Here is a 22,728-nt window from a genome sequence, read left to right on the forward strand (position 1 = left end):
CTTATACTAATGTTTTAATCCATTATAACTCTTATGATTACTGTGCTACTAACAGGAAATCATTTGTCAAAACCGTCAAAAGTGGGACAGCAAAAGTTGTAAACATTTTTAGTTCAAAATAATGATTTTTAATCCAATAATAATCAGTTGAAATAAAATCGATGACAGATTAGCAACTGTTGTGAAGAGGTTTGAACCTATTAAATCGTCAATAAAAGTAATGATAAAACTTTCAAGACATTTGTTAAAACAATACATTATGCTAAAGGGTGTTGCATTTTTACTTTTAAATTTACTAGTACAGTTTTGACAACAGAAAACTTGTGACAGCTGACAATTCTGAGTGAATGAATAAAAATTTAGCACTGCACAGACCAACGCATTTTCAATGAATGCTAATTTTTGAAACAAAGTTATTGTATTTAATTTGACAGTTGAGAATATGAAAGTGACATATGTCAACAAGATTTGTTTTTAATGCTAAAGGGTGTTCCATTTTTACTGTTGATTTTACTAGTACAGTTGTGACAACAGAAACAAAGATAACAATGTGACAGCTGTAAGTTCTGGGTGAATGTATACAGACGGAGCACTGAACAGACTAACGCATTTTCAATGGATGCTGATTTTGGCATCAAAGTTATTGTCTTTAATTTGACAGTTGAAAATGTGAAAGTGTCAAATGTCAACAAGGTTGTCAATGATGATGCTTTTTGTCGCACTTAAGATTTTCCGAATTTGTGGTTTCGCAACCAAAGAGTAGTTTTTCAGAAAACACAATTTAAAATTTAAAGACTCCGCATTTGGCTAACTATTCATGTTTTTTATAACTTCAAGTGAAGCTTCAGTAATTATTGTGTTTGTCTTTGGTTTGATAGCTGAGAATGACAAACTGTGTTGACTCCGGCTTGTCTTCCGTCAGCTTAAGATTAATGACATTTGGTTTTAACAAAACGGCGCCTCAAAACTTTGTTTACTAGCCTTGACGCATCCATTTGAAGTATTTTTACAACATAATCAAAATGGGTCCTAGGTGTGTCGATAAACATCGGTGAAGTTCCAGTTTTAATATATAGCATGTAGTTCGGCATTTTAGAAAGAACCGGAGTAGTTTTTCAACATCCTCATACTCTTTATGGCCCCACACTTGCGCGCAATTCATCATAATAGACTTTGATACGGCTAGAAATAATTTATATTTGTCGGAGGGGTGAATAGTTTTATTTGCAATACATTTTTTCCACGATAAGCATATTGCTGCCTTTGCCTCCTGGAGTCTTGCTTTCACTTGGTTTCTTATACACAGGTTACTCGATATTATCATCCCCAAATACTTGATTTCTTTCACGACACTGACTTCTTCACCTTTGTATTTCCACTCCTCGTTACTAGCATACCTACCCCTACCTTTTCTAAAAATCATAATTTTTGATTTGCTGAGATTTACTGCTAGGTTCCAAGTATTACAGTATTCTTCCAATCTAGAGATCATTTCTTCGAGTTGATGTAGAAGGCTGCTCTAAAGTCCACGAAGAAGGGTAGAGTTTTTTCCCACGATGAAGGTACGTTTCAGCAATATTTAAAAGAACAAAAACGAAAAGAGTAGCCAGAACGAAATCCTGCATGAAATTCACTAAGCTTTGAATTATCATGTACCCAGGTGGTCAGTCTTCGGAATATCATACTGGCGAATAACTTCATGGACGCGTTTAAAAACGATATTCCGCGGTAGTTTTCTGCAATGGATGGGTCTCTTTTTTTAAAAAGCGGAACCATGATTGAGGACATTAAATTCGCAGGAATAGAACAAGTCCTAAAAATTCCATTGTAACACCTTAAAAGCTCGGATATAAAACTGCGAGAGGCATACTTAAAAAATTCTGATGGGATTCTGTCCGTCCCGGCCCTTTGGCACTATCCAATGCTGACAGAAGTTCCTCTTCTGAAAAAGCAGAATCTAGAACGTCGTCTTCAATATTTGGCATCGCGTAATGAAACTTGCATGAAATAAATTCCGTATTTAGCAATGATTCAAAATAATTTTTTAAATCCGCAGCATTAAGATTAAGATTTCTCGAGCACAATGCTTTATATTTTTTATTTGCTTCAACGTACCATCTTTAAAAGCTAATCTTTTTGTGAGCTCTAAATAAAGTGAGAAACGAAAATGAACGATTTCTAGCGATTTCACATTCCTCGCCAAACCATTTTTCGTTGTGGATTTTGGGCTTTACGAAGTGTGGTTGCTGTGGGCAAGCTTTTTTCATAACTGCCTGCAATTCCTCCATACATGGAACCGGGAAACTTTTTTCAAATTCATTCATCATTCAGATTTTGTTTGTAATTTTGAAGCAAATTATCACTCCATTTCAGCCTTGGTGGTAATTTTAGTTCGTCATAGGTACACTGATCAGCTATATTATTGCTTAAAGTAATTATAAGTGGCATGCGCTCCGAAAATCTTTTGGCTTCGACTTTAAAGTCAACGATAAGTTTCAGAAAAGCAACCTTTCGGTTGTCTTTTGAAGAACGTGAGATGCTCATATTTGTTGAGTGAACTGAAAAGTACGGAGGCAATCCTTGCTCACGGCCAATTCGGGAATTGAAATATTCCAACACGAGAAGATTCGTTTCATCCAAACTCCCCAACAGATCTTCAAGTTGACTAAAGTCTTCTACCCAATGGTTACAGTTGAGGTATATGGGTACAATTGCTTGCTTTATTCCTTGTTCTTCCAAAATTATGCGTTCTAATCACTGATGTCCACAAAATTTCATATCCTTTGAATAAATTATTAAATTGTTCATATTGATATTTTTCTGAAAAAGCACAAATATATCACACTCTCTTATAAAATTTAAAAAATTGGGATAAAGTAATTTATTTTTAAGTCCTGAGACGTTAAAGCCTTATATTCTAGATTCTAAATTGTTGTATTTTTAAAATGAAACTGCTGACCGACGGATGAAAATCATTGTTGACTTCCACCTTCTGCTGATCTTAAATGTTCACGAGCAGATGGTGCTGGTGCAACAAAGGGGATATTAGCTGCTGATCCATTGACACCTACTGACATTGACGTTTCATTAACATGAGCTGTATTTTTATTTTGTTCAAATTGTGACCTTAAACCACTTAAAAGTTGATATTTTCCACTCAAAATAGACCTGGTAATATTTACACCTTATGTTAAAACTTTTAAGTCAGCTGATCGGTGTCAAATTGACATTTCAAAGTTTTCTTTAATACTTTAAAATAAGAAGCCGCTGTACTAACTTCATTTTACAGAAAATACCTAAACCTACTTGACGTACATTTGATGACAGTTCTATAAAAATTAAGGGGTTGCATTTTTCCAACGTGCGATACACAAGTTGCAAATTCGGGAAGCATTAAGTCATTGGTAAATTTGACAGCTGCTGAAATATAACAATTTAAAGAAACTTTTATAGCTATCTCTATTTTACTAATTATATTTGTTCAATTTGTCAGACGTATTAATTAAATTTGTCCATGTCACCTACAAATTGATACTTCTCGATAAATGTCAAAGCTTAAAATATATCCAGCTAATTGCTTAGAGGTTTGATAATTGGGAATATTTTATACCATTCTAAATGACAAGAAAATGTGAAATCATCGCTTTAAAGTCGCTTTATTTCAAAATGAATAAAGTTTTTAAAGATTGAATTTGTATCTTATTTATCGAGTAACATTTGACAGTTGACACTTGAAATAATGGTGCTGATGATTATTCGTTACCGGTTAAATGTTTCAAATATGAATATTTTTGATAGAGGTTTTAACTGATTCAATCCAGTTATTATCTTAAGTATAATGCTTATACTAATCCATAACATGCTCTTTATAAAATCATTCGAAATACGACATTTTTGACATTGGACTTTAGGTAGACATTTTATTTTTGGAAAAACCAAAGGTCGTCTACGTAAACGTTACTCAGTTTCAGCGAATATAAAACAGACAGATTGTAAAGTAGACATCATCACATGAAATTACAAAATGCATTTTGAATATATAAATAAATATATAAAAATATAAATTATAAATAACACGAGTCAACCTCAATATACACACACTTTTATTTTATAACTTTTCGATTAAAATACTGAGATATCGTGAGAATATTGATAAGATGTGAACTGCTATTGTTTTGTGATAAGCTAGGTAATTCTTCTACTCGAAGAGTGCAACAACTACAACAACTGTCAGAATAACATATATTAGGTATTCAGTGTTCGTATCGTAAATTATAGAGAATGCGATAAATACATAATATTGAAGTCAATATATGGTACCTAGAATTTTTAATCGTCTCTTATAGGTCTCGATATATCTTAGTGTAATCGGTATTTTAGATAAGATTTTTTGTTTTATATTTTTACACTACTGTTGGCGACCTAAGCGATATCCCAATCTGACAGGCCTCCATCATGTATTTGAAGTATTCCAATTTGGACTAGAGTTTAGTCAGTGTAACGGAGTTAACGGGCAAGGACATCTTGTTGGTCGTTCTGTCGATTTTGTTGATTTCGTTAAATTTTCGTTCTGTTTTTGTGTTTTTCTTCAAAAGAAAGTGACAATTCGGAAGTGTTAACGAATGAAATGTCAAAATAATTTAGTTTGTGTATATTTTGTACAATTTGGATTAAAAAAAGGAAGCGAACACATTTATTGTAGTGAATCATCATAATGGGAGCAACACCAGAGGAGAAATCTCATAGCAATGGTGATATTTTGTTACCTATATTTAAAAAAAAACCTAACGAAGAGTAAAATAATATATGTTTTAGAGAATTTGAAATAGTTCAAAAAATTCTGATTTGTGCAACTTGTGTTTGAAAAAAGCGAACAGCAATAAAATGATATTTGGTCAATGGGGAAATTATGTTCTTTTGACAGCTTTCGTTAAAAAAATCGAGATCTTAGATGAACGAGAAGAAGAATGGTTTTTTGCCTCAAAATTCTGTTCTCGAAAGGTTTAACAGACGGGTCGATCTCAATTTTATTGAAGTTTGGTACCTTGATAAAATAGAAATTCTAAAATTATTTGTTTGTTGGCCTGAATGGAACATTTTAAGTTTCTCACAAATCGTGTAAATTAACGAAATTAAGCTACTTACAGTGGTTTGTACTATGTTTTTCAACACAATATTAAGGTTTTCAGATCACAGCTTTTTTGAAGCAATGGCTTATAAGGCAGAAATGTGTTTAAAAAATGCTATAAGAACTTTTTCAATATTTAAATTTTTATATTATACGAAAATTGTAAGTGACATTTTTGTTATCATTTTTTCAAAAAGTATCCAACCGGTTTCGTTAAGTTTTATGCTGTTGAAAAGTCATAGTTGTGGACATTAAATAAATATATTAGGTGGCGCAACAGTCCGATGAGAACTAGCCTAGTGACTTACAACTTACAACCATTCCTGTGTGCGAGTACTATTGTCAGGGATGCAGGGGACCTACAGTTTTAAGCCAAATCCTAACGGCAAATTTGAGAAAGCACTTTTCATTACAAGAATTACTCCTGGAGAATATGTCAATTCCATAACACATAAGAGGCAGTACCCGTGAAAGAAACCTTAGATGGCATAGGCAGGGACCGAACCCAAGACCTCTGGCATGACAGTCCAACGCACTAACCATAATGCTACGGGTACATATGGTTGGACATTTTAAGCTTAGAGTAAATTTGTAAAAACAAATATTTCAAATGAACAGAAATATATTTTAAAAAGACTCAAGAAGGAATGGATCCAGTGTTTCATGGTAGATTTAAGGAAACTCAACGAAACTAGTTCTAATAAAACTCCCGACTGGTTCGCACAAACTTCCTTCTGTGTTCAAAGTGTCTCTTTAAAAACAAATAGTTAACGATCACAGGCAGGTCCATTTAAAAATTTAATACATATATTTGACACCAATATGTGCGAAATACAACATCATTTAAATAGGCACCGTGGTTTCGTCAAGTGTTGTAATTAAAAAGGTTCAGTTTTCGATCACTTTGACACATAACCAGACTGATTTTGCCGATGACAATTCGACAGTTACTTAAAAATTACCCAGAGAAAAAAGTCTAATAGGATTAAATCACAGGAAAGAGCTTGGTGGCTAATTCATAACCATGGCATAAAACCTGCCGAGCTGTTTGGCACGTAACGACATCCTGTTAATACCGTATAGCTTAGGTGTCAATATCATTTAATTCAAGCTACATGAAGTTGGTGATCATTGCTTTGAAGTGATCGCCGTTGATCGCCACCATCACTTTCGAAAAAGTACGGTCCAATAACGCCTCCACCTCAAAATCCACCAGAGGCAGATTTTTCCACCAACATTAGGTTCACGTTCATCGGCGATGTTTTCGGTAGATCTTTTGTTTCGCTTATGTACGTGTGGCCACCAAACGTTGAACAGTTAACTTGGAAGGTCGATCATGTACCTTATAAAAAGCGAGCATGGCTCGGATTGTTATGGCTAAATCACAAACACGATTCAGCTTCGGCTTCGTCTACGTTACGGTGGGCCTGCTTCGAGGTTCCTTTGAATGACATTGCTATTATTTCATCCCTCCAAAGAGCAAATATTTTGTTTGTTGACTTTTTTTTTACAGCTGTCAGACGAAGCAAATGTTCAGATAATTGAACTAGAGCTTCCGTTTGGAGTCACATTACGTTACATTATGTTCTTTTCCTTACGATTGTCAAACGAAACGTGAGATCAAAGCTCCATTGTGATAGCATGCATTGAATTCCTATTGCTGAACTCGTAAACGTCAGGTGAAGCCGAAGCTGAAGCGTGTTGTGATTCAGCCATTAATTCTACAGAACACTTATTTGTTAAATATTTGCATGTGTTTCTCGACGCTGTAGCTTGCCTTGATGTTTTATTTCAGTGACTGACTGAAATTAGATATTTTGAGAGAAAGTTAAAGAAACAATATGGCCAACACGAGCTGTCAAAATCAAATCGTCCCTATAGGAAAACGATTTACATACATATGTATTTTCTACGTATCAATATGTCACAAGTAAAAAGTTCTTCTGTTGCAAATTTTGACATTTGTTTTTCATTTGAGACGTTTGTTTCAAAAACAGATAATGGTAGCTTACTGACTAAGCTGACACTAAATTCTAGTTAGAATAAATAATGAATTCAGTATATTTCTGAAGTTATGTCATTGCAAAAAGATCTATCTATAAATTCCGTATCTTTAGCTGTCAACTAAAACAACAAATAAGCGCTTTAAATTGTAAATTATTTTGACCTTGAACATAAAATACGATATTGATAAAAAGCGAGACAATAGCAAAACTGAGTAAACGTTGTAAATTAATTCAACACAATAGACGACGACGATGACGTGACGCAACAACAAACGAACGGCATAGCGACTGACGCACCGACGACCCGCCGTCAACAATGGATAATTTATATTTTATTAATTTTCACGGGCTATAAATTCAAAGTTTGATTAAAAAAAAAAAATCTTGTCATAATCAAACGGTTATCGTGACGCCAAACAGTATTATCGATTTTTATAAATTTGTGTACCGATTTTATTGCGAAGGCATCCTTATGACTGGATTTAATAAAAAAGCCCTCTGATAAAAAATCATAAAAAAATTATTTATGGGCTTCGTATTATTTTGAATTTTAATAATAGAATAATAAATAATAATAATAAACAAATCACATTTTAGAAAAACCAAAATCGATTCCAGGTTAATGTCAGATAGTGTCAATTTTTTTCAGTTCAAGCTTTTGACTATTAACATTTTTGAAGTCCAACTTTAATAATGGCGTAACTCGTGCTTGTCAAATGTCAAAAGTGACAGTAAAACCCAATACTGGATAACCCTTCAATATCCATTTATTGGCCTTAGGTGCAAATGTTTTTAATCAACTGGTTATAAACTTTTCATTTTTCGTATAAAATAATGCCAGAAACGTAGTTTTTAGCCATTGTCAGACATTATTTTCAGTTATCAAATGTCAGTTTTTATGACAATATTTACTCTTATTTTGACGGCTCATAATTGCATCTATTTCCCACTTTACAATTTTTAAAATTGTCGTGTTTAGACAACATAAGGATTCAACTGTATTTTGTGAAATAAAAATACGACTTAAGAGTACCTATAGTCAATTTTCCAGATGAAATTAAATTTAAACTTCAAACTTTACTTGACTGTCTTTTACTTGTAAAAAAAATACTTTTACTTACACAGGTTACAAGTCTATCAAAATTGTGTTTCGTATTGTCAAGAAAAAGTCCTCATTCCTTTCCCAATATGACAAGAGTGACTTTTTTACAAAATACTTTTAATAATACTGTGACTTAATTAATAAATCTTAGTGTTTTGAAGTTCAGCTTTCAGTTGAATGAAAAAACATGGTCAGCTGTCATTTTGACATAAGCGGACTTGACTTGATAGTATAAGAAAGTTTCAAAAATTGGAGGGAAACTTTTCGGCAGATGGCCACTGAGATACTAAGAAACATGCCTTATATAATATGCCGTCTGAACCAGCATCTGACAGTTGTTGAAATGTAACTGTCATGTTTTATAATTTTTTTTTTTTCTTATTTAAAATAGTTAAATAACCCCGTGGTTAGTACCCGTGGCATGATGGTTAGTGCGTTGGACTGCCATGCAAGGGGTCTTGGGTTCAATCCCTGCCTGTGCCACCTTAATTTAAAAAATTAATTTTCGCGGGTACTGCCTCTTGCGAGGAATTGACAATTCCTTCAAGAGTAATTCTTGTCATGAAAAAGTGCTTTCTCAAATTAGCCGTTCGGATTCGGCCTTAAATTGTAGGTCCCTTCCATTCCTGACAACAGTACTCGCACACAGGAATGGTTGAGAGTTGTAAGTCACTAGGCCCTGGGTCACAACGGACTGTTGCGCCACCCCATTTGATTTTGAAATAACCATTTACGACACTGAAAAATGAATGCATTGGGACAAAATCGTTGTGAAAAACCGAGCAAATTAGAAAATTGTTAATTGAACGGTATTTGGCTTATGTCAGCTCTTGCCAAAGAACTAAATATGATCTCATAACAAACTTCGCTCTAAAAATGTCATTATCAAATTATTTCGTTCAAGAATTTTCAAGACTTTATATGACACATTAAATGACATTTAATGTAAACATTTTAAAACACTCTTCCTTCAAAAGCTATCAACTACTTTACTATGTCAAAAAATCTATTAAGTCAATTAAAATGAACGCATTCAATGCACTTACCGACTCATATTTCTTATGACATCTAAATGCATGTGTTCATACGACGCGACAGTTGTAAAATTCGCTGAATGAATTGCACAGTTCAATTGCACTTGTTATTCATTTCGCTGTCGTAAAAAAAACCCTCTTCTCGTAAATATCGCAAACAATAATTAAATCGGTGTTTAACACAAAGTTCGATTATATTTTCACTCTTCATAAACCTCTTCAAATAGACACACAAATATCTTTTTAATCGCACTTGTCTATAAAATGCATGAAATACTCGTGAGACTCGATATAGACAAAAATATGTGGTAATTGATGTTTTTTTGTATATGTTACGTACTATAATAAATATTCTTATCTATTTTTATAGGTTAGGTATATATTTTTGGCGGATTGAGTTTATCTGTTGATTTTGTGTGTGATGAAAGTGATAAGGTAATAATAATAATTTTATTAAGTATCAGTCTCTTGAGGAAATGACATGAATGATTTTTGTTAGTAAATTTCATGATAAAAAAAAGATCAACAAATTTAAACAATAATTGATATTTTTAGATTCAGAGAGGTGTTAGTCAGTTTTGTTATTGACATTTATGTCAATGCAAAGACTACTGTCAAATTCCCATAAAATGGTATTGCAAAAGAATCGATTTGTCAGATTGAGAATTTTGACATGTCCTGACGTTACGTGTAATCTATCTGCATGAGCATTTGCACGTTCTTCCTACGTTCGTACACTATCGTTACCTTATTTTGAAGTTCACATGCAATGAACCCAAACAGATATGGACTTAAAAAGTAGAAAAGACTTTAAAAAATGAAAGTGTAAGCTTTTTTTCCCCAAATATCTAACAAATTAATGACACTGTCGACTTCAGTTGCATTTTAAATTACGTCATTTCAAATTGGTAAAAAACAACCACTGAGTATTTTTCTACTTATTTTCAAAATCTATTCTTTTCTTGAAATATGGCCGAAGAGAAAAGGTAAATGTCAAACCAAAATTAAGGATTTTGACACCTGGTGTAGTTTTCAAATACATCGAAACAATTTTTTTGTACAAACTAAAACCTTTCAGAAATTACTGAAAATTGGTAAAAATTTATTTCCAACTAAAATATTTAGAGAAAAAAGAAATGACCTTAAACTTGTTTAACCTTACCTAACAAAAATATTATAAATTTTAAGTTTTCTTTGACATATGTATGTATTTTGAGAAGTCACAATTGAAGTTCGATTCATATTTACAACGACTTTTATCTCGAAACTATTATTCTTCTTAATATTGCTATTTTGGAGATATAGGCAGTATAAAATACCTCTCGTAATACCATCTTGTTGAGAATTTAGGCTATAAACCGCAATAAATGAGCGTTCAATTAGTTCAAAAACCCTTCACTGTGGGAGATAATACTATAAAATGCCTTGAAGCTATAGAAGTTACTTACTTACTTAAGGTGGCGCTTCAGTTATGTGTAAACAAGGGCTTCACCAAACAAACTTCTCCATCTAGCTCGGTCCCTAACTAGTAACTAGATGTGTCCAGTTTCGCGCTTTCGGGTGAGGCCACTTTCCACTACTGCGCTGTCCTTTCCGGGCCGGAACATTGGTTTCCATGCGCTCTACGTGACCCAGCCATATTAGTCGTTGGACTTTTACCCTTCTGGCTAAGTCTACGTCGCTGTACAGCCCAAACAGCTCGCCGTGCCGTCTTCTCCTCCACTCCCCTTTGTATACAGGACCGTAGATCACACGAAGAACTTTTCTCTCCAACCGACACAAGGTGCTTTCATCCGCTTTTGTCATAGTCCATGCTTCTGCACCGTATAGCAGGACGGGGATGATAGGGGTATTATATAGCGACACTTTGGTCCCTCGAGAAAGGACTTTACCACTCAATTGCTTTCTAAGCCCAAAAAAACAGCGGTTAGCAAGAGTTATTCTGCGTTTGATCTCAGCGCTGGTTTTGTTTTCTTCGTTTACAGCAGAGCCTAGGTAGACGAAGTCCTTGACTTCTTCAAAGTTACGTCTGTCGATGGTGACGTTTTGACCAAGACGTCGGTGTTGTATGTCCTTTCTTGACGACAGGATGTACTTTGTTTTGCCCTCATTAACCGTTAAACCCATTTTTGCTACCTCTGCCTCAATACTCACAAAAGCCCCATTGACTACACGCTGAGTTCTTCCGATTATGTCAATGTCATCAGCATATGCTAGTTATTGGACAGACTTTTGAAAGATAGTGCCTCTAGTGTTAACGTGTGAGCTCTGCGCTATTCTTTCAAGCACGATGTTAAAAAAATCACATGACAGCGCATCACCTTATCTAAAACCTTTTTTGACATCGAAAGTTGTTTCCAACCTGTACCGAGCAGCGTGAATTCTCCATGGTGATCCTGTATAAACGGACGAGTTTGGCAAGGATGCCAAAAATAGACTTGGCTCTATACAGCTCGTCCCTGTAGATGCTGTCATATGCGGCTTTGAAATCGATGAAAAGATGGTGGGTGTCGATTTAATGTTCTGGCGCAGGGTTTAAATTTTCAGGGAATTGTATTTTTGGCATTTCTAACAAATTTTCAACATGGCACCTTGTGACAATGGGAAGTCTTGTTGGCTTGCCACAGTCACGGACTACTTTCTCCAATGCCAGGTTAAACCATCCCCTTAGCGAAATCCATAGTAGATGTTGCTTGAATTCTAGACCAATTTCCATCGCCTGACTTAGGGTAAACATCTCATCGGCTGTTGATTTGTCTGAAATGAAGTCACGCTGATAATGTCTGATAAAAGTTTTAGCGTTTGGAGCTATCCATTTTGTAGGATAGAGGAGAGTATTTTATAGGTGGAACTCAACAACGTGATACTTCTATAATTGCTGCAGGTTGTGACATCTCCTATCTTGTGGCCATGTGATACGTTTTCGCCAGTCTTCTGGCATTTCTTTATGCTCCCAACATCACTTTACTTTTATGATTTCTTCGATTTAGAGCTGGGCCGCTGTATATGAAGCTACTTGGCAGATATGCCATTGGTTTTGTTTTGTTTGAGCTTGTTAACAGCCTTTATGACCTTGGGTTCAATCTCTGTGAGAAATTGCCAAATCCAATAAAAGTAATTTTTGTCATGAAAAGTGCTTTCTCAAATTAGCCCTTCGAAAAAGACATACAAACTGTAGGTTAATGTGTGCGAGTAATGTTGTCAAGAATGGAGGGACCTACAGTTTTAAGCCGAATCTAGAGGAGTAATTTAAGAATGCACTCTTCATGACAAGTATTACTCTTAAAGGATTTTTCAGTTCCTCGCAAGATTACACAGTTAGGGTTTGAACCCAAGACCTCTAAGATGACAGTCCAACGCACTAACCATCATGCCACTGGTGCTACTTACGGCTTGCTTACTTCTAGCCAGCTAGGTGCCTAGCTGGCTGTCTCCAATTTCGCACGCCAAGTTGGTTGAGGTCCTCTCCCACCTGGGTCTTCCTCTACTGCGCCGTCCTTCGGGATTGGATTCGAAGACCTTCCGGGCTGGAGCGTTGATGTCCATCAGCTCTACATGACCTAGCTGTCTAAGCCGTTGGACTTCAATTCTGCTACCTAGGTCAGTGTCGCTGTACTCCCCGTATAGTTCGTCGTTATATCCTCTCCTCCATTCTCCACCTATGCGTACGGGACTAAAAATCAACCGAAGAATTTTTCTCTCGAAGCATCTTAAGACGCTCTCATCTTTCTTTGACAGGGTCCAGGCCTCAGCGCCATTATTGAGAACTGGGATGATGAGTGTCTTATAGATGGTGATTTTAAATGCTCGAGAAAAGACTTTACTTCTCAATTGCTTTCTAAGTTCAAAGAAGCAGCTATTTGCAAGAGTTATTCTTCGTTTGATTTCAGCGCTGGTGTCGTTCTCTGTGTTAATAGCGGTATCTAGGTATACAAAGTACTTAACTACCTCAAAGTCCATGGTGACGTTTTGTCCAACACGTCGTTAATCAATGTTCTTTTTTGAAGACAGTGTATACTTGGTCTTTCCCTCATTGAGCTCTTAACTCATCCTTTTCGCTACTCAGTATACCTTAAACGTCGGTAGTTAAATTTCTCTCTCCATCCTTGAAATATGTGCGTCATGCTTTGGACGTTTTGGCAGAACTTCCACTCACGGTTTTTTTCGCGTTCAAAAGATCAAAGAAGACATCTTTCTTAACTTTTCAGGTCTTTTCATTTCTCTTTGCGTGTACATGTTCATTGTTCCCAACATTCTTATGCTAAGTCACTACCAGTCGCTATGATCTCTGTGACTGCGGCCTAAGATTTGGCAGAATTTTTAAGGTGTGTCCACTTCTCATTTACGCCTGGCATACTGGCTCATCGAGGGTGAGTCCTAACGCATGACCAAAGGTGTTACTGGTGTATGCAATGTGTAATGGGCAGCCGTGTTGAATCTAATCGATGGATGCAGTATGTCTCCATAGGGTGATCCGCTCTGAGAACGCTATACAGGGTGCGGCAGAGCCGACTGACGAGTTCAATGAGGTCATTAGCCTGTGATAAGATAAAAGTAGGCCTTAATAAGTGACATATTTTGAATTGTGCGGTAATACCGTTTTTATACGTAAACGTTTCGTCGTGGTTGCATATTACGAAAATAATCATTCTGTGATCGCTACACAAAGGGCTTTTAGCACATTCCACGTGCTTAAATCTGTTCCACTAACATTATCAAACTGTGGATACGAAATTTGGAAGAAGCTGGAAGTACCCTAAGTAGACTTGTACACGGAGCACCCAGAACGGTAAGAACCCCCGAAAATGTGAAGTTGGTTAGAGAGTCAATTGAGCAGTCACCAAGACGCTCAGCCCGGAAACACGCCGTAGCTTTGAGAATTTCAGAACGTTCTTTGAGGAGAATTCTTCACGAAGATTGATCATTCCATCCCTATAAATTAATGCTTGTCCAAGAGTTAAATACTACTGACTACAACTGCGAAAATCTCTGTCAGCAAATTCTTCTGCAAATTCCTCCGATATCAACTTTTTTCTGTAGCGATGAGGCCCATTTTCATCTTTCTGGAACTGTAAATAAAAAAAATTTTAGATACTGGGCTGCGAATAACCCACGTCAGCTCCATGAAAGACCACTCCACTCTCCTAAAATGACCGTGTGGTGTGCTGTGTCCCAATTTAGGGTGATCGGCCCCTACTTTTTTGAGGATGAGAACAGGACCGTCCTTGTCACGTTCGCTAGTAATATTTTCATGTTGGAAACTTATCTTCAGCAAAGTTTGGAGGAAATGGTTGAAGAACAAGATTTGGGAGATGTATGCTTTCAGCAAGACGGAGCTACAGCGCACACAGCCTGAATTGTTCCCTGGGCGGTTATAGTCTTTCTAAGCGGAGACATAGGCTGGCCAGATTTAAACATGTGTGATTTTTTCTTTTGGGGCTAACTTAAGGATTTCAGACATCGCCAACATACCATAGAAGAAATTAAACAGAAAATCACAGCGGAAATCGATTCCATACCAGTCGAAATGTGCCGAAAAACATGTGAAAGCTTCAGAGATCGTCTACAACAGTGTGTCAATGCTGACGACCGCCATCTTTGAGATATAATTTGCAAAAATAGGATTGAATACTGATTTAAATAAAAAAAAAAATTTCTCTAAGTTTTACTGTTTGTTATTTATAGTCCTTTGAAACTCGTCAGTCGGCTCTGCCGCACCCTGTATTAACTAAACAAGACTGTAGTGATACGTACTGTCATCAGGCTCGATTAATAAAGACGGTCTTTTAACAAGTTGTCAATCTGGTTGGGAGTAACTCCATCAGGTGATAACCAGAAGGTTTTAAAAAAAAACTTAACGAGACTGCTGCCAGTTTTAGACTCCGAGTAAATTGTCAATATTGTTCTCATGTAAATAATGCAATGCCTGCATAATGCCTGTATACCGGCTCCCCAGCGATGACTTCTACATCATACCTTGACAGGCACTGATTGTGCTCTTTCGACTTCTTCATAGTATGTCGCTTTCTCTTCGTCAAAAGGATCCTCCGTCCGTCCGTCCACTTATAGTAATAATCACTACAGCTGCCTTCAGACTTGTTAAGATGCGAATCAGCTAAGGTCACGACGAACTCTACATGGGGTCCTTTACTTTTCAGTAGTTAAACTTACAGCAAGTCGTTCTGACCATCGATACGGGGTCTTTAAGTTTCAGTGGTGGTGTGAGGTTTTTTCACAATGCGTGCCGAAGGATGAAAGGCTGGGGGATTAACCAACCGGTTACGAGCTCATTTTGACGCTTTGGAATGGTCATTCTTATTTTCTTGCCTAACTCCGGTGATCGGTTCTTTCCCTTTCGAGGGATAGAATTGCCGGACATACATTTTTGTTCCATCTACCATCATAATGTCATGTTTGATTAAAATTTGGAGTCCGACTTTTCTACGAATGCAATACTTGACTTACGTATTATTCCACAAACTCCAAGTGCCAAGCAAAAGGTAATTTTTTCGAAATTTTGCAGTGTTTTTTCTTCGTCAGTGTTTTAGATTTAATGTTATCAAAAATTATATCAACTGTCAAAAAATATGTTTGTTAGTCACATCCTCAAGTCGCAACTTCGATTACTTTTGATAGCTTGTATACTACGCAAGTATAGATTAAAAAACTTGTATATATTTTATGAATTGAGTTGTCAATAATCTGTCTAAAATTCCCAAAAATTATATTTCTTAGATTAATATTTAAGTATCGTCTATTATAATGTTTATCAAATGACACTTAATTGATTAATCTTTTCTTTTTGATTATAAGAAATAAATATTTTATAATACAACACCAATTTAATTAATCAGTGGAAGCGTTTTTATTTTTTATTTTCTAACTGATCACAACGTGATTAATCAGAAAACATTAAAACAAAAATTCTGATTTTATGATGAATTTTAAAATGCAATATCTTAACAATGTTAAGCTTTCTTATTTATTATTTTGTATTCATAAAAAGTACAAACAAATATTTGAAAATGTGAATTTTATTAATTTGATTATGTCAAAGTTAAGAGAACATTCATTGACATTTATGCGATTAATTCCCATTATGACACTTAACTGTGATAAATCATTGATAAGATGGAGTCGGGTTATAGATTAGTCAACTCAATATAACTATAAATGATTTTTTTTGAATGAACAATATTTTTAAAAATGCGAAAAGTTCACGACAAAATATTTTTTTTTTCATGTAACAAAAAGATATTCGTGATATTTTTACTTTTAAGTCAATTTTATTATTAAGTTGAATCATTTTGTTGTTTATCTTAATTGAAATCATAAAAGTTTGTGTCAGTAATAAAAAAATATTATCCACCACCAAAAATCTCAAGTCATAAAAGATATGTTATCTTCTGAACTTCCTTTTCCTTCTATTGTCTCCCAAATTTTGTATGACTATGTCCTTGAGATAAAAATAAACATATTTTATAAACTCTTGCTCCAAATTTCAAGAAAAACAAACATTATTTAAAACGAGAATAAGTTAAAATAATATGTTATAAATAATAGGTCTTCTCGAAAGGTTTAAAGTACTTAAATTATGAAGAAATAAAAAGAGGTTAATACTTTTTAGGGTATTAACAATTATTCACATTTTAATTTATTTATGTTTGTTAATTTTTTAATTTCAGAGGAAAAAAACATAAATGAAAAAAACAATGCCAGCAACAACCTACCAAAGATTCTACCTGCCTTGAGTGCTAAAGATGGCAAAGAAGACAGCGAAGGTATTCGTAGTCCTGATACTATGGAAGGGCAAGTCAAGGTAAGAAATAATAAATTTCTCAACGGACTATTGCGCCACCTAATTTATTATTTAATGTATACAAGAAATCTTCCGTTGGGCGCCACTCAAGGGATAATTAATAAATTGAAGAGCTAGGAATCTTAATTTATATTTTAAAAATCAATACTGTAAACCTTATACATAATGTAATTATTTGTGTTACTCCTATGGGGCTAACAGTGAAAAAACGTAATACTTTTGTTGGGCGCCATTTAAGAGATATTTAACAGTTCAAAACGTAGGCCTCTTTAAAAATACTTGGATGCCCATCTAAAAACATAGCAATTCCGATGATTGTTTATATTCTATTGATTTTTGGAAAGCAAAAATTTCAGCAGCTTTCTATCACGATATTTTTGATTGTGGTATTGAGAATTTACCAATTTTAAACGACGGACGTTATAATTTTACAATGTATTAGAATCTTACATCAAAGATAAAGGTGACCAAATTTTCAGTGACGCTGAGGAATAATGGAGGTTTTATGCCGTGCTGAAATATCTCATCCTTTAGCTCTTGAATTTTTACTGGTACACCTTTACTTTCAAAAAGTCCCAAAGAAAGAAGTCTAACTGTTTAAAATCACATTTGGACTATTGAATTGACTGAACAAATCACGAAGTTTCATTTTCATAATAAGACTGAATAACTTAATACCGTTTTTCGATTGTGTATCTTTTCAAGGTTAAAATTGAATTGGTCCGATATTTCAAATGAAATGCAAAAAACACGATACGTTTAGGTGTGGCACATTCAACATCGGCCCTTAAAATAAAACACCCTTTACGTATGGATATTTCTCTTGAGCTTGCCCCTTTTTATACTTGCAAGACCAGCCCCCGATTACCTTTTATAATACTCAAATGAAGTTGATCAGTAGCAGCATTTTCCCTTCTCCGAATTTATTACACCATTGTTTAAAAGTGTAACAAGACTGACATTAGTAATTACAGACCAATCTCCAAACTGTCCTGTACTCCGAACTTTTTGAACAAGTTGTTTCTGAGAGTTTGTATTTTAACATGGTCCAATGCTAAAACTTTAAAAAATTACTAATTACTTCAATTTTCGCTTAAGTGCTCAAATACTTTGGAACTCGGTCAAGAGCTCAAATGTATTTATACTGCTCATTCTACAGCTTTTCACGAATTTTCTTATGATATGAACACATTTAAGCTGAAGGCAATTTGATTTCCTCCTTCTTCTTATTTTCAAAATAGGTTTCATTAAATTAAGTTCAGAAGTTCTTTCTCCAACGCTTTCATTGCCACATCAAGAGTTCCAGAGGGTAGTTATTTAGGACCTCTACTCTTTATCTTAGCTATCAATTTCGTACCCCTTTGTGTACGATACAGCAACAATTTATTTTTTGTGCAGATGTTATGAAAATCTCAAAAAGCTCACAATCTTAAACACACGATTTCAACTCCAAAAGGATATGAATTTGGTGCAAAAAGAACAGTCTAAGCCTTAACCCAATCAAAGGAGAGGCAACAACTTTCTCTTAAAAGTGTTTGTTTTTGAAATTCTAATTTCGATTTCACGGATCGTATTAATTCGATCTTCAGTACAAGCTCAAGTCCGGCTGCAAGTACAGCAGCTCTTTAACTCCTCCTGGAGCATAGGGCAGCAACAAGATCCTTCCACCTATCCCGATTCACCGCAACTGACCTCAGCTGTGCCACGGTTGAATACCTTGAGACAGAGCCTCCTTCAAAACTGAGGACCTCCAAGTTGTCTTTGGTCTTCCAATGCGTCTATTACCCTGGGGATTTCATTGGACCGATTGTTTTGCTATATTGTCGTCCGGTTTCCTCAGTGTATGGCCTATTCAAAGATATTTCCGTTGCACGATGTCTACGTCCAATTTTTTCTTTCCGGTCAACGGTTAACTAAAGCTTGTAGTCCGCTAGAGATGTTGGCAGAGCATTTCCATGTTTCAGAAGCATATAACAGCACTGATATGACGTTGGATTCGAAGAGTTTCAACTTGGTGCGTATAGCGATATTTTTCTAGAGTTCCACAGTGGAGAAAGGATTCCAAATGCACTACGGGATTTGTTTATTCTACTGTTAACATCCAGATAATTAAACTCCTCGACCTCCTCTATGGTTCCCTGCCTTAGAATAACTTGTGTGCTTTGGCCCGTGGTCATTAAAAAAATAAATATATTGAGTGGCGCCACAGTCCGTTTGAGAACTAGGGCCTAGTGATTGACAACTCTCAACCATTCCTGTGTGTAAGTACTGTTGTCAGGGATGGAAGAGACCTACAGTTTTAAGCCGAATCCGAACGGCAAATTTGAGAAAGAACTTTTCATGACAAGAATTACTCTTGGAGAATTTGTCAATTCCTCGCAAGAGGCAGTACCCGTGAAAAAAATTTTAGGAGGCATAGGCAGGGATCAAAACCAAGACCTCTCGCATGACAGTCCATCGCACTAACCATCATGCCACGGGTACTCGGCCCGTGGTCATTACTTTGGTCTTATTTGTGTTAATCCTTAAGCCAGCCACCTCTCCATTTAATTGCAGTGAATGACACATCTGATTTAAGCCTGCCGTGTTGTTAGCCATCGTCAGCATAATCTGTGTGGCTAAGCTTGTCAAACAGACTCCATTGGATACCGTGTCTTTCATTTGTAAACACCGAGGCAGTCATCACATCGTTAATCGCCAGCAAAACCAGAAATGGTGTCAAGACATCTCCTTGTCTCACTCCTTGAGGGACATCGAAGGAGTCGGAAAGGAGTCCATTGTGCAACACAAAACACCTTGCGTTGTTGTACGATTCTTTAATAACAGCGGCAATTTTCTAAGGGATTCCTCACGCAATAAGCGATCTCCAGATGCATTCACGATTGACCCTATCAAACGCCTTCTCAAAATCTACAAACATTAGGTACAGCGGTGATTGGTACTCAGATGATTGTTCGAGTATGATTTGCAAGGTTTTGATGTGGACGACGCACGATCGTACACTGTGAAACCCCGCTTGGTGCCTATTGAGGGTAGACTCGATCCTGGACTTGTTCCTCTCGAGAATAATAGTTGCTACTAACTTCGGAAAAACGGACAGAACTGTGATACCGCGCCAGTTATTACAGTTTTTGAGGTTTCCTTTCTTTGATAACTTTATAAACACTCCATCCTTCCAGTCCCTTGGTTAAGTTTAACTCTCCCAGACAGCCTGCACGAGTTTAAGCAAAATACGGGAAGCTGCCTCAGGGTCTGCTTTTAGGAATTCTGCAGGAATACCATCAAGTCCAGCTGCTTCGTTTTTTTTTAGAAGATGTATCGCATTACTTATCTCTGCACTTGTTGGGGGACTGGTGTCAATACCCGTAGAAGATCTACACATGTTGTTCTGTGGATTCAATTCTGCATTGTGGCATCATTTAGCATCGCGCACAAAAGTACTCCTTCCATCTTTGTAGCTGATCTTCTGTCTTCACTAAAAGGTTGCCGTTCAAATCTAACACGGGATGGTTATTGTTAGTCCTACTACGCTGTCCGACAATGTCCTTAGTGATTTTATACAGCTCCCTTGCTACCCCTCTTTCTGCAGCATGTTCCGCAAGTTTTTCCACCATTGTCCTCCTGTCACGTCTCACAAACTGCAGCACTGTCTTATGAGATGCTCTATACTCGTTTCGTAGAATCAATTTCCGCTGAGCATCACTTTCTGAATTGATTCTAATTTTAACAGTTCTTCGATATGTGATTTTGTACCTTGGAATATCCAGGAATATCTAGCTCTTGTCTGTCTGGGTATAGTTGCAGTTCCAGCTTCCATGTAAGCGCTCTTAATTTAGACCCACAAAGCATCTACCGATAAGACAGCATTTTGTATGCTTGTTGCTTTGTCGCCGAGTGTGGTGACGAAATTACGACGTACGTTAGGGTCATTTAGAACGCTTGTGTTGAACCTTGGTCTCCTTAATATACCCTCTGAGCGACGCTGTACAGCAGCTGTTCGTAATCGAAGCGAAACCAGTAGCAAGTGATGTTCGCTACCTGCATCAGCCTTTCTTTCGTTACGAACATCGCACAGTTACTTCCTCCATTTCTGCTGTATAATGAAGTGATCGATTTGATTTTTGGTTGGACCATCAAGAGATTCCCAGGTGATTTTGTGGCAGGTCTTGTGCGGAAATAAAGAACCCCCAATCACAAGTTGACTAGCGTTGCAGTAGTCGACAATCTGATGTGCGGTTTGCTACAGTCGGAGTGACCATAGAAGGATTTACCAAAGCTAGGTTACCTCTTGGGGAATTATTACCGTTCGTTGTCATATTTCAAAAAAAGTACATTCTCGCTCCAGTACATTCAAATTTTCATCTTTATCATTATTCACTTTTTAAAAACGAGCATTAGAAGCAGAATTTTAAGTTGAAGTCTCAAATTTTCCAAAATTAGATCTTAGAGCAAAAAAATGACAGAAAAAAGTTAGTGTCTAAACCGTTTCAGTTTTTCTTTTACATACATCTTATTGTGAATTATATCGAGGGCAAAACCCTTTTATTTCATTAATCTTAAAAAAACTACATTCATTGCTTGATAAGTAGTTTTTTGTATGTAGACTTTTCTGATTGGTAATCCGTCCAAAACAAACACGAAAAGTGATATCAATTTAATTGCGCCCATTGAACACAACAAGTTAAATATATAGTTTATCTCAAATATTAGCTTAGTTCTTAGCTTTTATTGTCATTTGAACACTCGATTAACTATAAAATAAAATAAAATGGTTTTCCTAAAAGCTTTTCGAAAAAAATATACAATAATAAATATTTAAATTTTCATTTCAGAAAATCCCCTACCCGAAGTCCGTAGGGTTCATTATCAGTAATGAATTCTGTGAACGATTCAATTACTATGGAATGCGAAGTAAGTACTTTTATTTTATTACAAAGTGTCGCAAAAGTTGTCACAAACGTCAGATTATAATTGATATTTGAACGAAATTTGACATCTCTCTATTCGATGATGGATAACTTTTGCGTGGGATGACAACTTTTCCGCTATCTATCAAAATTCACTTAAAGTGTCAACCTGACATTTTTTCATAATTTCAAACATTTTACAGCAATATTGGTTCTATATCTCAACCGAGAACTCGGCTACAGCACTGATTCGTCAACTGTCATCTTTCACATATTCACAATGTTTGTGTACTTCCTTTGCATTTTGGGAGCCATATTAGCTGACAGTCTTTTGGGAAAATTCAAGACAATTCTATACCTCTCCATGGTTTACGTTTGCGGATCGGTGTTGGTTACTTTGGGAGCTGTTCCAACATGGCATCTACCAGCCACAACATTCACAATGCTTGGACTTGCTTTAATAGCTTTGGGTTCGGGTGGTATCAAACCGTGTGTATCGGCTTTTGGCGGTGATCAATTCAAAATGCCAGAACAAGTGAAACAAGCTGCCACATTTTTCTCACTCTACTATTTTGCCATCAATGCTGGTTCATTGATCTCAACGACTGTCACACCAATTCTACGTGAAGATGTTCGTTGTTTTGGAAAACAGGAGTGCTACTCGCTGGCATTTGCAGTTCCAGCAGTTCTGATGATTCTTTCCATAAGTGAGTTCAATCATTATTTTTTGAT

General features: G+C 35.9%; 1 protein-coding gene across 2 annotated transcripts in view; it reads left to right on the top strand.

The window, feature by feature from the left end:
• The window catches only part of LOC129948570 (peptide transporter family 1), a 36,331-nt gene that overhangs the window by 10,987 nt on the left and 2,616 nt on the right, over nucleotides 1–22,728 (top strand). The window contains exons 1-4 of one of the 2 annotated variants that reach the window (XM_056059674.1): nucleotides 4,562–4,751; nucleotides 16,956–17,089; nucleotides 21,922–22,000; nucleotides 22,200–22,703. In XM_056059674.1, coding sequence (XP_055915649.1) covers nucleotides 4,715–4,751; nucleotides 16,956–17,089; nucleotides 21,922–22,000; nucleotides 22,200–22,703 — 754 coding nt within the window. In that variant the 5' untranslated portion in view covers nucleotides 4,562–4,714. Of the gene's footprint in view, nucleotides 1–4,561; nucleotides 4,752–16,955; nucleotides 17,090–21,921; nucleotides 22,001–22,199; nucleotides 22,704–22,728 lie in introns of those variants that run through there. The other variant, XM_056059675.1, reaches the window with a different exon arrangement.

This window comes from Eupeodes corollae, chromosome 2 (genome assembly GCF_945859685.1).
Source record: "Eupeodes corollae chromosome 2, idEupCoro1.1, whole genome shotgun sequence".
NCBI classification, from domain to species: Eukaryota; Metazoa; Arthropoda; class Insecta; order Diptera; family Syrphidae; genus Eupeodes; species Eupeodes corollae.